Source organism: Entelurus aequoreus, linkage group LG16 (assembly GCF_033978785.1).
Source record: "Entelurus aequoreus isolate RoL-2023_Sb linkage group LG16, RoL_Eaeq_v1.1, whole genome shotgun sequence".
NCBI lineage: Eukaryota > Metazoa > Chordata > Actinopteri > Syngnathiformes > Syngnathidae > Entelurus > Entelurus aequoreus.
The window spans coordinates 21,735,070-21,753,394 of NC_084746.1; the positions used below are offsets into that span (position 1 = coordinate 21,735,070).

Below are 18,325 nucleotides of genomic sequence, written 5' to 3' on the forward strand. Positions count from 1 at the left end.
GCATCACAGCATGGTACGGCAGCTGCACCGCTGCAGACAGGGAGAGGCTCCAGAGAGTGGAAAAGGCAGCACAGCGGGTCATCGGCTGCCCTCTCCCCCCTGATAGACATTTTAGACCTACCGCTGCCTCAGCAGAGCTACCAACATTATCAAGGACAGGTCCCACCCTGGCTTTGACCTAATTGACCTGCTGCCCTCAGGAAGGCGCTACAGGGTCATCAGGCCTAAGACAAACAGACTCAAGTAGTTTTTTCCGTAAAGCCATAACCACGGTGAACTCTCATAGACACTGATTTTATAGTTTAGCACCTCTCTGTGTGCAATTTTTGCTTTCCACCCACAGTCTGAATGCTTCTGTGTATATGTATATAGTATAATATTTAATATTTAAACAACACATTCAGAACATTCATTCTCAGGACCGACCGGACTGTGCCCATTACCTCCTTTTGCACTATTTTTCTTTTCTTTCCTTCCTTTGTTTTGCATATTTGTAGACCGTCGCACTGATACTGGAGTTGCTTTTAATTTCCTTGTACCTGTGCACAGTGACAATAAAAGACATTCTATTCTATTCTATTCTATTCTAAAAGAAGAGCTAACATTACTGCACATGAAAGAACAGACACGAGGAGAGGATATATATCAGTCTTTCAAACTTTATCGAGCAATCCCAGTTCCCAGTGTACAAATTGGTGTCCATCACCTTGGATGGAGCATCGGCAATGGTTGGCCGTTTCAATGGATTTTTATTGCCAAGTGCAGGGAGGACAATGCTTTCCTGGACTTCCTCAATTACCACTGCATAATACACCAACAAGCGTTATGTGCTAAAATGCTGAAAATGAAAGACATCATGGATGTGACAACGAAGATCGCCTGTTCTATTTTCGCCAGAGCTCTTCAAAGACGGCTATTCCATGCACATCTGGAGAAGGCTGACAGCGACCATTTTGAGTTGTTGCTACACACTGACGAGAGGTGGCTTAGTCGAGGGAAATTCCTGAAAAGATTTCGAGAGCTCAGTCCAGAGATTAAGGAGTTTTTCCATGCAGCTGGACATACAGAATACAAGCATCTAAATGACGGTCAGTGGCTGTGAGACTTAGCATTTTTAACCGATCTGACAAACATGTTCAATGAACTTAATCTAGAGCTGCAGGGAAAAGACAACTGTGATCAATATGATCAGCTCAGTTAATGCTTTTAAACGCAAAATGCAACATCTCTCTTCAAAGCTGAAGCGCCATGATTTGGCAAACTTCCTGAACCTGGCATCAGAGCTAGATAAGCAAGGGAAGGCCTGTGTGCAACCTGTGTGCAACTACACAGAGAAGATTGACAATTGTCTGTCAGAGCTTGACAGACGCTTTCAAGACTTTTCCTTGCTGAAGCCAGTCGCTACATTCATGTGCTATCCTTTTCAGGAATCAATCAATGTTTATTTATACAGCCCTAAATCACAAGTGTCTCAAAGGGCTGCACAAGCCACAATGACATCCTCGGTACAGAGCCCACATAAGGGCAAGGAAAAACTCACCCCAGTGGGACGTCGAGCAATGGATGTCGAGTGGGTCTGACATAATATTGTGAAATTCCAGTCCATAGTGGATCCAACATATCAGCGAAAGTCCAGTCCATAGTGGGGCCAGCAGGAAACCGTCCCGAGCGGAGACGGGTCAGCAGCGCAGAGATGTCCCCAACCGATGCACAGGCTAGGGGTCCACCCCGGGTCCCGACTCTGGACAGCAAGCACTTCATCCATGGCCACCGGACCTGTGTAACTCCCTCTCCACAAGGGAGAGGGGAGCAGAGGAGAAAAGAAAAGAAACGGCATATCAACTGGTCTAAAAAGGGGGTGTATTTAAAGGCTAGATTATACAAATGAGTTTTAAGATGGGACTTAAATGCTTCTACTGAGGTAGCATCTCTAACTGTTACCGGGAGGGCATTCCATAGTACTGGAGCCCGAATAGAAAACGCTCTTTAGCCCGCAGACTTTTTTTGGGCTCTGGGAATCACTAATAAGCCGGAGTTCTTTGAACGCAGATTTCTTGCAGGGACATATGGTACAATACAATCGGCAAGATAGGCTGGAGCTAGACCGTGTAGTATTTTATACGTAAGTAGTAAAACCTTAAAGTCACATCTTAAGTGCCCAGGAAGCCAGTGCAGGTGAGCCAGTATAGGCGTAATATGATCAAACTTTCTTGTTCTTGTCAAAAGTCTAGCAGCCGCATTTTGTACCAACTGTAATCTTTTAATGCTAGACATAGGGAGGCCCGAAAATAATACGTTACAGTAATCGAGACGAAACGTAACGAACGCATGAATAATGATCTCAGCATCGCTAATGGACAAAATGAAACGAATTATAGCGATATTACGGAGATGAAAGAAGGCCGTTTTTGTAACACTCTTAAAGTGTGACTCAAACGAGAGAGTTGGGTCGAAGATAATACCCAGATTCTTTACAGAGTCGCCTTGTGTAATTGTTTGGTTGTCAAATGTTAAGGTGGTATTATTAAATAGATGTTGGTGTCTAGCAGGACCGATAATCAGCATTTTTGTTTTCTTAGCGTTGAGTTGCAAAAAGTTAGCGGACATCCATTGTTTAATTTCATTAAGACACGCCTCCAGCTGACTACAATCCGGCGTGTTGGTCAGCTTTAGGGGCATGTAGAGTTGGGTGTCATCAGCATAACAGTGAAAGCTAACACCGTATTTGCGTATGATGTCACCTAGCGGCAGCATGTAAATACTAAAGAGTGCAGGGCCAAGAACCGAACCCTGGAGGACTCCGCACGTTACCTTAACATAGTCCGAGGTCACATTGTTATGGGAGACGCACTGCATCCTGTCAGTAAGATAAGAGTTGAACCAAGACAAGGCTAAGTCTGACATACCAACACGTGTTTTGATACGCTCTAATAAAATATTATGATCGACGTATCGATTACTGTAATGATAGGTTGCTGAGGTTGATTCACTTGCATCAAAAATTGCAACATTGTTTCACCTGAACTCTTCAGGAGTGGAAGATGAGATTTTGAACTTGAAGCTGACATTCAGCTGAAGTCCAGAGCTCATGGACAGTTCTGGAACTTACTCACAGTGGAAAAGTACCCCAACATGAGGAAATGTGCTACCTCCTTGACTGCATTTTTCGGGTCTACTTATTTATGTGAGTCAGCCTTTTCCCACATGAAGATCATTAAATCCAAGTATTGTTCCACCACGACTGATGAACATTTGGAAGTGTGCTTGAGGCTGGCTCTCAGCAGCTACTGTCCAAACTATGCATCCCTGACTGATTCCATCCAGTGCAAGTCATCAGAAAAAGGTTTCTTGTGTTTTGTGTTGTTTTTCTTGTATTTGGTGTTTTTCCGTTCCAGTGCGCTCTCTCTCCCTCTCTCCAATGATGCCTTTTACTATTTTGAGTGCTGAGCTACACACCTGTGTCTGTTAAGTAATCAGGGGACTTACTTGCCGCTGATCACTAATCAGAAGGGTATATTTGCCGGCCTCATTGTTTTATTAATTGATTTTTTTACTGCGTGCAAGTGTTTGCATGTTATTCTTCTTTACTGCAAGTGTTACATTTTCACCCAGAGGCAATTACTTGCGCTACACTGGTGTCTGTTTTGTCTACTTCTAAGACAATTAAATGACCATTTTACTCTCTGGATCGTAGGGTTCCTAACAAACAAACTTACTAGTAACATAAATCACCTTGTAAAGCAGCCAGGCTAACTGCTTTGTAGAGTTGCATGGCTAACTTCTGTTTTTTTTTTCGTGAACTTGCAGCATTTTTACTTTGCTGCATGTTTCTGTTGCAGGTGTTTTTGTGTTTTGATTTTGCATCATTTCTGTATTTGCCTGTCAGCCACCATGAAACGTAATACAAACAGCAAATAGAATGCAAAATGACAACATGCTAAAGGAGACAAAACAGGATGCACCTGCTTCCTGAATAAGGCAGACTGGTCTACTTTGCTGCAGAAAACGTGGGTCATGACTTTTCCACCTAACACTGCCAGCAGACAACACTATAGAGGGAGTGGCTCTTAGCGCAACAATAGTCATGGTAGTGTGAAGAGGATGCAGTGTCACCTCTCACTTGATTGTTTTCAGGTTCTCCTCACACAAAAGTTCTGATAGTTATTATGTTTCTCCTGCTGAGAGAGGATGCTGGCTTTTAGCAGGATATTTCCAGTATAAAACAGTAATACCCTGTTTTTTTAATAATTCCTCCTGAAAGGTCAGTTGAAAACCAAACTGTAAAAAAACTAAAGTTTCCATTAGAAATAATATAAATCCAAAGAATCTGTTCTAGACAGCCAAAAATAGAGACATAACTAATTTTTTGAGAATGGGTCCAGGGTAGTATTTTCCCGATACCAATATTTTGGTACCAGTACCAAAATCCATCCATCCATCCATTTTCTACCGCTTATTCCCTTCGGGGTCGCGGGGGGCGCTGGAGCCTATCTCAGCTACAATCGGGCGGAAGGCGGGGTACACCCTGGACAAGTCGCCACCTCATCGCAGGGCCAACACAGATAGACAGACAACATTCACACTCACATTCACACACTAGGGCCAATTTACTGTTGCCAATCAACCTATCCCCAGGTGCATGTCTTTGGAGGTGGGAGGAAGCCGGAGTACCCGGAGGGAACCCACGCAGTCACGGAGAGAACATGCAAACTCCACACAGAAAGATCCCGAGGCCGGGATTGAACTCACGACTACTCAGGACCTTCGTATTGTGAGGCAGACGCACTAACCCCTCTGCCATATCGATAATTTTCGATACTTTTCTAAAAAAAAGGGGACCACAAAAATAACATTATTGGCTTTATTTTAACAAAAAATCTTACGGTACATTAAATATATGTTTATTACTGCAAGTTTGTCCTTAAATAAAATAGTGAACATACGAGACAACTTTTCTTTTAGTAGTAAGTAAAAAAGCAAAGGCTCCTAATTTAGCTGCTGACATATCCAGTGACATGTTGTGTCATTTATCATTCTATTATTTTGTCAAAATGATTAAGGACAAGTGGTAGAAAATGAATTATTAATCTACTTGTTCACTTACTGTTAATATCGGCTTACTTTCTCTTTCAACATGTTCTATCTACACTTCTGTTAAAATGTAATAATCACTTATTGTTCTGTTGTTTGGATGCTTTACATTAGTTTTGGATGATACCACAAATGTGGGTATCAATCCGATACCAAGTAGTTACAGGATCATACATTGGTCATAATCGAAGTCCTCATGTGTCCAGAGTTTATAAACATTATATAAATTTTAAAATAACTAAATAAGATTTTGTGATGCTAAAAAAGCGATGTAATCATAGTAGTATCGACTATATACGTTCTTGTACTTGGTATCATTACAGTGGATGTCAGGTGAAGATCCACCCATGGCATTTGTTTACATTGTGACGCCGGTGAGCTACGGTGTGTAGTGAAGCATGTTTAGCTATTCCTCGTCCTGCAGGGATGATACTTGTAAGAAACTTACTTTGTCGCCATGGAGGCGAGGATTAGTGATTTAGAAGTAGCTAAAACACTGCAGACTGCCGCTAGCTAGCTAGCCATGTCTTAAAGCACATCTTCTTGAGGGCGTTTTAGTGTTATAGCTTCACCTTTATTGTTAGCTTTTAAGCCAAAATGCATCCGTTCACCCTTTTCTGTCTACACACTGTGTCTGCTTGTAAGTACTCCGTGATTGTGCGCTGCCGAACATGCTCGTCTGCTCGTAAAGAGCCGCATGCGGCCCTAGAGCCGCGGGTTGCCAACCCCCGCCCTAGAGGGACAAGTTTTCGAAATTGGATGGACGGGTTTTACATGCAGAAAACAATGTAAACTACGTATAAATGATGAATGAAATGTATGAATGAAAATTTAACATCACTTTTATCTTTAATGAAGACTTGTTACTGAAGACGCTTTACGAAAAATGCTAACTTTTTGAGCAATTGATTGAAATCTTACGAAAAGCGTGGTGTACAAAAACGAAGGTAGCCTGTACCTACTTGATACTTGTAGCGTTGAAAGAGCTAAATGTTAGCTTTCAAACACTGCCACATTTCTCACATCTAGGCATGGATTTGGGCGTGGAGATTTAACATCACAAACACAACCATGCAGCCTGCTGTGCTGGGCTATGGTTCTTTTAAAAGGTGAATTCCAGGGGGATGTTGTTACTTTCCAGACCATTTTGCCCATGTGGAACTGGTTGACTTATGTAATTTGGTGAAACAAGTCCAAAAATGCAAAAGCCCGCTTATGTCATTTCCTGTATCAAACACACCCTGCATAATGCAAAACAGAATAGCAGGAACATACAAACATCCAAGTCCTGAAGGCAAAATAAAAACTCTACACTTTAAAAATATATTTACATCGCTGGACTTAGTGAATTTTGAAACTTGCTAGTAACTAACATGGTACCGTGTGATTCTGCAGCAACTATTCTTTAAAATACAAAGGATAAAACTTTTAGAATATATATAAATATAAAGTTGGTGCGGTGTCACACACCGTCAGTGCTGGTGGGGTTTTCCAAACGATACTGGGACAGTGGTCAACACCTGGCTCTGGAAAACAAACCTCTGGATGCGTTCGAAAAGCCAGAGAAAGATGAGCAGAACGCTGACATATTGGACCCAAGCAAACTTGATTGTTTCCCAAAAGCCAGGACGATAGGTGCAGGGAGTCAAGGAGAAAAAATAATAAAGTGTTGAGTCACACTTTACAAGTGGTCCTCGTGTTACTATGTTTCGTAATCAGTCAAAACGTCAACCACAAGTACAAAACCCAAAACCAGGGAAGTTGGCATGTTGTGAAAATCGTAAATAAAAACTTATATTCAATTGAATAAACTGCAAAGACAAGATTTTTAATGTTCAAAATGAGAAACTTGTTTTTTTTTGCAAATAATCATTCATTTAGAATTTAATGGCAGAAACACATTGCAAAAAAGTTGTCACAGGGGCATTTTTACCACTGTGTTACATGGCCTTTCCTTTTAACAACACTCAGTAAACATTTTGGAACTGAGGAGAACAATTTTTGAAGCTTTTCAGCTGGAATTCTTTCCCATTCTTGCTTGATGTACAGCTTAAGTTGTTCAACAGTCCGGGGTCTCCGTTGTGGTATTTTAGGCTTCATAATGCGGGACACATTTTCAATGGGAGACAGGTCTGGACTACAGGCAGGCCAGTCTAGCACCTGCACTCTTTTACTATGAAGCCACGCTGTTGTAACGCGTGCACAAGGTGGCTTGGCATTGTCTAGCTGAAATAAGCAGGGGCGTCCATGAAAAATATGTTGCTTGGATGGCAACATATGTGGCTACAAAACCTGTATGTACCTTTCAGCATTACTGGTGCCTTCACAGATGTGTAAGTTACCCATGCCTTAAGCACTAATACACCCCCATACCATCACAGATGCTGGCTTTTGAACTTTGCACCTATAACAATCCGGATGGTACCTTTCATCTTTGGTCCGGCGGACACGACGTCCACAGTTACCAAAAACAATTTGAAATGTGGACTTGTCAGACCACAGAACACTTTTCCACTTTGCATCAGTTCATCTTAGATGAGCTCGGGCCCAGCAAAGCCGGCAGCGTTTCTGGGTGTCGTTGATAAATGGCTTTGGCTTTGCATAGTAGAGTTTTAACTTGCACTTACAGATGTAGCGACAAGCTGTAATTACTGACGGTGGTTTTCTGAAGTGTTCCCGAGCCCATGTGGTGATATCCTTTACACACTGATGTCGGTTTTGGATGCAGTATCGCCTGAGGGATTGAAAGTCGCGGGCATTCAATGTTTATTACGCTTACGTGCCTTTTGATGTTACAGACCGTAGATGGTGAAATCCCTAAATTCCTTGCAATAGCTCGTTGAGAAATGTTGTTCTTAAACTGTTCAACAATTTGCTCATGCATTTGTTCACAAAGTGGTGACCCTCACCCCATCCTTGTTTGTGAATGACTGAGCATTTCATGGAAGCTGCTTTTATACCCAATCATGGCACCCACCTGTTCCCAATTAGCCTGTTCACCTGTGGGATGTTCCAAATAAGTGTTTCATGAGCATTCCTCAACTTTCTCAGTCTCTTTTGCCAGCTTTTTTAAACATGTTGCAGGCATCAAATTCCAAATAAGGTAATATTTGCAAAAAAAAAAAGTTTACCAGTTCAAACTTTAAGTATCTTGTCTTTGCAGTGTATTCAATTAAATATAGGTTGAAAAGGATTTGCAAATCATTGTATTTAGTTTTTATTTCCGATTTACACAATGTGCCAACTTCACTGGTTTTGGGTTTTAAAGTTCTGTTGTAGCTTGTCATTACACGCTCTCATTTTTGGGAACTTTTTTTTTTACTGCAGACTTCTGGTGGCAGTGCGTCAAAAAAAGTAAAATTCAACATGCTTAGATACATATACTATCTTCAAACATATCACGAGACCACTACGCTGCTCGGTTATCAGTGATAACCAAGCAGCGTAGTGGTCTCAATTATGACGCTTCAACTGGTCTTACACTACCAAGGTAGTAACAGGACCACCTGTAAAAGTGAAACATAAAATTTATAGTTTGAAATCCACATTGAGGAATCTATGCATGTCTCTGACAACATTTCCTTTTTTAAGGATCAGGGAAAATGAAAACAAAAGGTGTATTCTTGAAAGGATATCTAATAACCTCCAACGGGTAGCGGATTTCTACATGAAGTTGGAAAGGAGACTCTGAGGCACGTCCTGTCGTCCACACCGGCATTGGACAGGAAAGTACGGTGGTCACTTTGTAAGAAACAAATGGAGAAAAACAGAATAAATATTTCACAGTGTTAACAATAAACAATGTATATACTTATTATAAAAGTTTAATCAGTTCAAGAAAGTTAGTTGGCTGCCAGGCAATTGATGGCATTTGACAAATACCCTTTGGCTGTTTCTGCTTGTTAGAGCGTGACAACTTGAGAACAGAGACTTTATTTCCTAAATCAGTGTTTGGAAAGTGCAGGTCCAACATTTAACATCAGTAATGTCAAGCAAAAACTTACAGTTCCGTTCTTGGTAGCGCCCTACTATGTTGTCAAGGTTATACGCGCTTGCAAAAGGGCTGGAGCTGTCAATCACAGAAACCTCCAAGAAAAAAACAAAAACAAAATGAATGAGTCACACTGGTTTTACCTGATACCTCATGTCTCCAAAAGGAGTTTTACAACTTTCATTTTGTCTACAAAGGAACCTGAATCTTAGGAATGGGTGCTGAATGTGTCACTTTGGTCAAAAACACCTTCTGACTACGGCAACACACCTAGGACAAACTGAAACGAATGCATACTTGCAAAGATGTGTAAGAAAACAAAATATGTACAGCAGTTGTTATCAGATCATTGTTAAATGTTACATAAAAATGAACACACAAAATATACCGAAAATTGACACAGATTAAGAGCTTGTATCGATTTAAATGTGAAAGGAACCCATCCCTTGTGTACTATCAACCTCTGGTTTCAGTCCAGTAAGTCAGTGATTCTTAACCTGTCACACGTGTACCACTACTGGTACGCGGGCTCCAGCTCGTGGGACACCAAATAATTCCTTGATTAAAGTACAACGTTTTATTTTCCTATATTCAAACACAATGTCACTGTTCAAACTGTGTGTAATGTTACAGTGGCAAAAAATATTAAATATACTTGTTAAATAAAACCTCTGCCTTATTTTTAATGAATACATAGGCCTACCCTACAGTACTACGCGTCTGTATTTTAATGTTGGTTATCATGGTGGTGCTTGGAGAGAGACGTTTTTCCTGAGGTGGTACTTGGTGAAAAAATTTTGAGAACTACTGCAGTAAGTTCTTACAGACTGAGCTACTACCAACCCAGCAAAATGAAAACATATATATATACACACATACATACATATGTGTATACATACATACATACATACACACACACACACACACCCATACATATATACATATATATACACACATATACATATATATATATATATTTATATACATACATATATACATACATACATATACATACATACATACATATATACATACATACATACATACATACATATATATATACATACATACATACATATACATATATATATATATATATATATATATATACATACACACATATATATATATATATATATATATATATATATATATATATATATATATATATATATATATATATACATACACACATATATATATATATATATATATATATATATATATATATATATATATATATATATATATATATATATATATATATATATATATATATATATATATATATATATATATATATAAATATACGTATACAGTACAGGCCAAAAGTTTGGACACACCTCATTCAATGAGTTTTCTTTATTTTCGTGACTATTTACATTGTAGATTGTCACTGAAGGCATTAAAACTATGAATGAACACATGTGGAGTTATATACTTAACAAAAAAAGGTGAAAGAACTGAAAACATGTTTTATATTCTAGTTTCTTCAAAATAGCCAACCTTTGCTCCAATTAATGCTTTGCACACTCTTGGCATTCTCTCGATGAGCTTCAAACACACCTGTGAAGTGAAAACCATTTCAGGTGACTACCTCTTGAAACTCATCTAGACAATGCCAAGAGTGTGCGAAAAAGTACAGAGCCAAAGGATAATAACATCATGCCACAACCATCGCGGGAAATCAGCAGAACATGTCCATTTTAACCAAGGCCTTCACAATAGAGGAGCTTGAAGCCGGGAAAAGCTGCAGGATCGGATGACCTACTGACTGAAATTATTACACAACTTGGCCCAGCCACCATGAAATGGGTCCTAACAATGTATAATGCATGCACTCAGACTCAGCATATCACAACCATCTGAAAGAAAAAGCCACCACCATTGCTCTGCTGAAACCTGGGAAAAATCCCAACCTCTTTAAAAGCTAATGGTCAATCGCCCTATTATGCATCATCTACACGCTTTTCGAGAGACTTCTCAACCAACTGGCGCCTCAGATAGACGTTGAGCTGATCAAGGATCAAGCCAGATTCCGTTATCGAAAATCATGCACAGGCCAACTGCTAAGCAACACCCAGTACATACCGCACGTAGAAGACGGGTGTCAGAGGAAGCTAATAAGCGTTGCTTTTGTTGACTTGTCAGCACTTATGACAGGCTACTGATTAAAAAAATATTTGACATGACAGGAGATAACGCCATATTATGCAACACCTGTGTCCGCCCTGAGATCGGTAGGTTGTGAGTTCAAACCCCGGCCGAGTCATACCAAAGACTATAAAAATGGGACCCATTACCTCCCTGCTTGGCACTCAGCATCAAGGGTTGGAATTGGGGGTTAAATCACCAAAATTGATTCCCGGGCGCGGCGCCGCTGCTGCCCACTGCTCCCCTCACCTCCCAGGGGGTGAACAAGGGGATGGGTCAAATGCAGAGGACAAATTTCACCACACCTAGTGTGTGTGACAATCATTGGTACTTTAACTTTAACTTAACCTCTGCTGAGCAATAGGATGATGTCACACTTAACAGGAGAAGCAGAAGGTTCCATCAGCACATTCTGAAAATGTACATATTACAAATAATCCTCTTGGCAAAACACTTGAAGTTAGTTGAAAATTCTGAGGACTGCTGCCAGTCACAACAAGAGCAGCTGATTGCTTGCACCTGATTGGAGTAGTGGCAGCCAATCCAGAGGGCGCTTAAAGCCAGCTGACACATCACCTTTAAAGTGTCATGTGTGACGTGGGTTACACTTGAATTGCTATTGTGACATCCAGTGCACACATTTAGAACAGCAGTTTCTTTCATTAAAAATATGTTTGCGGGCCGTGCGTTTTTCACGTCCCTCGTTTAGCCCATACCCTCATTTACAAAGTGCACATCAAGAAGACGAGAAAGAGCCAAGGTCTCCAGCAACTGACCAACTCTATGCACACTACGCACATCCAGGACTGTACAGTGCGAGTAATTTACTGGCATTTGCGACTAAAAATAAGTTGTGCGAGTATTTTAAAAGAAAAAGGCGCACACATGCGGACAGATTTTAAAGGCCTACTGAAACCCACTACTACCGACCACGCAGTCTGATAGTTTATATATCAATGATGAAATCTTAACATTGCAACACATGCCAATACGGCCGGGTTAACTTATAAAGTGCAATGTTAAATTTCCCGCTAAACTTCCGGTTGAAAAACTCCTTTGGATATGACGTATGCGCGTGACATAGCCAGTAGAACAGAGGTATGGCTTCCCCATTGAGGCCAATACAAAAAGCTCTGTTTTCATTTCATAATTCCACAGTATTCTGGACATCTGTGTTGGTGAATCTTTTGCAATTTGTTTAATGAACAATGGAGATTGCAAAGAAGAAAGTTGTAGGTGGGATCGGTGTATTAGCGACTGGCTGTAGCAACACAACAAGAGGACTTACTTGGATAGCACACGCGCTAGCCAATGCTAGCCACCAACCGATGCTAGCCGCCAACCGCATCTGTGATCGGGTGAAGTCCTTCGTCACGCCGTCGATCGCTGGAACGCAGGTGAGCACGGGTGTTGATGAGCAGATGAAGGCTGGCTGGCGTAGGTGGAGCGCTAATGTTTTTATCATAGCTCTGTGAGGTCCGGTTGCTAAGTTGCTAAGTTAGCTTCCGCGTCGTTAGCAAAAGCATTGTTAAGCTTTGCCAGGCTGAGAATTATTAACCGTGTAGTTACATGTCGATGGTTTAATAGTATTGTTGATCTTCTGTCTATCCTTCCAGTCAGGGATTTATTTATTTTGTTTCTATCTGCATTTGAGCCAGATGCTATCACGTTAGCTCAGTAGCTAAAGAGCTTCGTCGATGTATTGTCGTGGAGGTAAAAGTCACTGTGAATGTCCATTTCGCGTTCTCGACTCTCATTTTTAAGAGGATATAGTATCCGAGGTGGTTTAAAATACAAATCCGTGATCCACAATAGAAAAAGGAGAGAGTGTGGAATCCAATGAGCCAGCTTGTACCTAAGTTATGGTCAGAGCAAAAAAAGATATGTCTTTCACTGCATTCTAGTCCTTCACGCTAACGTTCCTCATCCACAAATCTTTCATCCTCGCTCAAATTAATGGGGTAATCGTCGCTTTCTCGGTCTGAATCGCTCTAGCTGCGTTGAAAACAATAGGAAAATATGAGGAGGTGAACAACTGACTACGTCACGCTACTTCCGGTAGGGGCAATGCTTTTTTTTTATCAGTGACCAAAAGTTGCGAACTATATCGTCGTTGTTCTCTACTAAATCCTTTCAGCAAAAATATGGCAATATCGCGACATGATCAAGTATGACACATAGAATGGATCTGCTATCCCCGTTTAAATAAAAAAAATGTATTTCAGTAGGCCTTTAACCCTTTAGTTTGCATTTTGCCCTGAAAATAAATCCAGCCAATGTTAATCAAACTACAGTAAAATGTTTGCGCATCTGTGTAGCACAGGGGTCGGCAACCCAAAATGTTGAAAGAGCCATATTGGACCAAAAATACAAAAACAAATCTGTCTGGAGCCGCAACAAATTAGAAGCCATATTACATGCAGATAGTGTGTCATGATATATAAATTGAATTAAGAGGACTTAAAGGAAGCTAAATGACCTCAAATATAGCTACAAATGAGGCATAATGATGCACTTTGTACATATAGCTAGCATAAATAGCATGTTAGCATCGATTAGCTTGCAGTCATGCAATGACCAAATATGTCTGATTAGCACTCCACACAAGTCAATAACATCAACAAAACTCACCTTTGTGCCTTCATGCACAACGTTAAAGGTTTGGTGGACAAAATGAGACAGAAAAAGAAGTGGCGTAAAACACGTCCTAGAAAGTCGGAGAAAGTTAGACATGTAAACAAACTAAGGTGAGTTCAAGGACCACCAAAATTAGTAGGACAAAACGGCGCTCGCCAAATACTCGAATCAGTGAAGCATGTTTAATATAAACAGTGTGCTTTATAACAATTAGGGAGGTTTGTGTCATGTTTGTCCTCCTACAGTAACCATACTAAAACAAAAAATTTTTTTTTTTCCCATCATCTTTTTCCATTTTTCACACATTTTTGAAAAAGCTCCAGAGAGCCACTAGGGCGGCGCTAAAGAGCCGCATGCGGCTCTAGAGCCGCGGGTTGCCGACCCCTGGTGTAGCATGTTCGAAATAAACTGAAACCATAACCATAACCAAATGGACAAGTGATTGACGCCGAAAAGTCACTGATCATTGTTTGTGTGCCCCTCATGCACTGAGGGGCCTCGCCGCTCATAGCTCACACACTCAACGTCTTCAAACACAGAAGAAACAACATCTGAGTTGGAGGAACTAGTCAGTAAAAGTGGTGTTAATTTTGTTGACAAAAAATTGTTGTCTTCATTATCATTACCAACCTATTTTCCCTTGATGAAATCAGGACAATGATGAATGAAAACAAAAGCACGTTGACTAAAACAATGACGAAATTAATTGACAATTTAGTCAACAAATTAAATTGAGACAAAAATCCACGAAATCCATCCATCCATCATTTTCTACCGCTTGTCCCTCTCAGGGTCGTGGGGGTGCTGGAGCCTATCCCAGCTGCATTTCAGGCAGAAGGTGGGGTAGACCCTGGACAAGTCGTCACCTCATCGCAGGGCCAACACAGATAGACAACATTCACACTTACATTCACAGACTCGGGCCAAATCTAATCATATTTAATTTCGTCTTTAAGCGGGTGGAACAAAATATCCGATCACAGTTGCATGCGGGAGAGGAGCGGGTGGAAAATCTCAAAGGGTATCCAATTAGAACTCGCGTCTTTGTAAGACAAAGTGTTTTGATTTTTTACCCGGAAAAGCAAGACTCATGTCTTCTCCAACGGGACGAAAGAAGAGAAGACAGAAGGATGCACTTCACCTTTGCCGCGGTAGACAACAAAACAACTTGTAAACCCCGTAGCTCACTTTTTTTTCTGCAAAAATACAACCAATTTGAAGCTCCATCTGCAGACGAACCATCGGGACATCTATGAAACAGTAAGTAGGCCGAAGCTAATATTTGGAAATGACTCATTCTGTACTGAATTACTGTTACTATTAAAGACACAGGAGCAAGACTGCGTACATGTCCGAAAATATGACCATAGTCATACACACATATTTTCATGGATTGCAAAACGGTGTTGAAAGTGTTCTTTTTTTATTTAACAAACTATAGATCAGTGATATTTTTGTTTGGCTATAATTGTCTAAATCAGCGGTTCTCAAACTTTTTTCGCCAAGTACCACCTCAAAAAACACTTGGCTCTCCAAGCCCACCATAATGACCGGCATTAAAATACAGTAACGTAAATATTCATTAAAAATTAGGCAGTGGTTTTATTTAACAATTGTATTTAATATTTTTGGCCCCTGTAACATATACACACAGTTCGAACAGTAACACTGTGTTTGAATATAGGAAAAAAAAACACTGTACTTTAATCAAGTGAGTCTTTGGCGAACCACTAGATGGAGCCAGCGTACCATTAGTGGTTCACCCTTGCCCCCGGTGCCGCTCACACCAGTGAATGAATAATGAATGACGAATGATAGGCGGTGGTCGGAGGGGCCGTAGGCGCAAATTGGCAGCCACGCTTCCGTCAGTCTACCCCAGGGCAGCTGTGGCTACGAAAGTAGCTTACCACCACCAGGTGTGAATGAATGATGGGTTCTCACTTCTGTGAAGTGCTTTGAGTGTCTAAAAAAGCACTATATAAATCTAATCCATTATTATTATATATGTATACTGTATGTGTATATATATATATATATATATATATATATATATATATATATATATACACACACACACACACGTATATATACATATATTCTTGCTATCGTTTACATTTTCGGAATGTATAATATTGTTTTTTTAGAGAAATGTTTTGACATTTTGTTATTATTGTTAAAATTATCTGGAATCAATTTTTGGCAGCAGCAAAGTGGCCATTTGGGTAGTTTTTAGCTCTTAAAAGGGTATTTTAACAAGTAAACACTACAGTAGGTACTTGATTTTGATATATGTAATGTCCGTAAGGGTATTCTAGTAAAATATGCAGAGATGAGATGTGTCAATATCAAAATGTTACCGTATTTTCCGCACTATAAAGGCGCACCTAAAAACCTCCCAATTTTCTCAAAAGCTGACAGTGCGCCTTATAATCCGGTGCGCCTTATACACTGCAAAAAGTCAGTGTTCAAAAACAAGAGAAAAAAACAATTTTTTTGGTGTTTTATTTGAACTAAGCAAAATTATCTGCCAATAGAACAAGAAAATTCGGCTTGTCAAGACTTTCCAAAACAAGTAAAATTAGCTAACCTCAATGAACCCACAAATACCTTAAAATAAGTATATTCTCACTAATAACAACTGCACTTTTCTTGGTAGAAAAAAAAAGATCTTTTTGCTCAATATGTTGAAAAACATTCTTAAATTAAGTAAATACTAGTGCCATTATCTTGACATAATGATATGCGCTCGCCATCATGATTTTTTTTCCATGCTTGAAGTAAGAATGATTACTTTAAAAAAGTAGTTTTATACTTGTGAGTGTTGATGACATAGCTTTGCAACAGTTGATATTCTAGTTTCAAGCATGTTTTACTCAATATAGGTCATCAAATCTCAGCAACAAGCTGTAATATCTTACTGAGATCATTTAGGACCAAAACACTTAAAACAAGTAAAACACTCTGACATAAAGTCAGCTTAGTGAGAAGAATTATCTTAGACAGAAAATAAGCAAATATCACCCTTATTTGAGATATTTAATCTTACTTAGATTTAAGTTTTTGCAGTGTATGTGATATAAATGTTGCACTACATGTTATACCTTGCTGTTGTTAAAAGATAAACAAAACACCACGTCACTGACTTTACCTCGGGGAAAATAATAAAACAGCTGTTTATTCATTATGGGAGTGAACGGAGTTGTCAGAACGCTGGTTTGTAATCTACTAATAAAGTTTGACTGACCTATCTGACTGTTTTGTTGACATTCCCTTTAGCGCAGCTCCATCTAATGGATGCATAATGTAACCCCAGCCTCTACTGTAGCGTCTATTCTATGCGCCTTATAATGCGTTGCGCCTTATATATGAACAAAGTTTTAAAATAGGCCATTCATTGAAGGTGCGCCTTATAATCCGGTGCGCCTTATAGTGCGGAAAATACGGTACTTGAGATCATTTTTGGCAATAGCAAAAGTGGTCGTTTTGGTAGTTTTTAGCTTTGTAAAGGGTATTTCAACAAGTAAACAGTACAGTAGGTACTTGATTTATATATATGTAATGCCCATAAGGGTATTCTAGTAAAATATGTAAATATGCGATGTGTAAATATCCAAATATTACTTGAAATACATTTTTGGCAGCAGCAAAGTGGCCATTTGGGTAGATATTTGCTCTAAAAAGGGTATTTCAAGAAGTAAACAGTACAGTAGGTACTTCATTTTGATATATGTAACACTCATAAGGTTATTCTAGTAAAATATGCAGAGATGAGATGTGTCAGTATCAAAATATTACTTGAAATCAATTTTTGGCAGCAGCAAAGTGGTTGTTTTAGCATATTTTAGCTTTGTAAAGGGTATTTCTACAAGTACACAGTACAGTAGGTTTTGGCGTGTTTTATTATTCATAGTTTGCTGAACACTAATAGAATATTATTATATGCTATAAGTGGCCGGACGTCCGAGATCAAAACTGGGAATATAATCCCAGAGAAGGGGGAGAGAAGGGGGAAAAAAACGGTCAGCTATTTTTAAATTCAATAAACAATATGATTAAGTTATATATACATGCGTATATATATCCTACATAAATAATGTATGAATACATTAGATATCTATGTATCTTAGGAATCTATAGACCAGGGGTCACCAACCTTTTTGAACCCAAGGGCTACTTCTTGGGTACTGATTACTGCGAAGGGCTACCAGTTAGATACACACTTAAATAAATTGCCAGAAGTAGCCAATTTGCTCAATTTACCTTTAACTCTGTTATTATTAATAATTAATGATATTTATCTTTGTGGAAACACTGATCATCTTAATGATTTCTCACAATAAATATATATAGAAACAGATAAATATCAATATGCAACACTTTATTTTTTGTATTTTCTCTAAGTGCACATTTTTCAAATTGAACATTTTCAAATGATCACTTCTAAGACAGTCT

General features: G+C 39.5%; 2 protein-coding genes across 2 annotated transcripts in view; both read right to left on the bottom strand.

The window, feature by feature from the left end:
• adat1 (adenosine deaminase tRNA specific 1) overlaps positions 1–18,325 on the bottom strand; it is a 249,004-nt gene that overhangs the window by 151,924 nt on the left and 78,755 nt on the right. The gene's annotated exons all lie outside the window — the stretch shown is intronic.
• Positions 6,305–18,325, bottom strand: part of tmem231 (transmembrane protein 231) — a 28,978-nt gene continuing 16,957 nt past the window's right edge. Inside the window, exons 5-7 of the mRNA XM_062022358.1 lie at positions 9,096–9,177; positions 8,727–8,832; positions 6,305–6,726 (exon numbers count right to left, since the gene is read on the bottom strand). Of these exons, the coding sequence (XP_061878342.1) occupies positions 6,564–6,726; positions 8,727–8,832; positions 9,096–9,177 (351 nt within the window). The 3' untranslated portion in view covers positions 6,305–6,563. The remainder of the gene's footprint in view (positions 6,727–8,726; positions 8,833–9,095; positions 9,178–18,325) is intronic.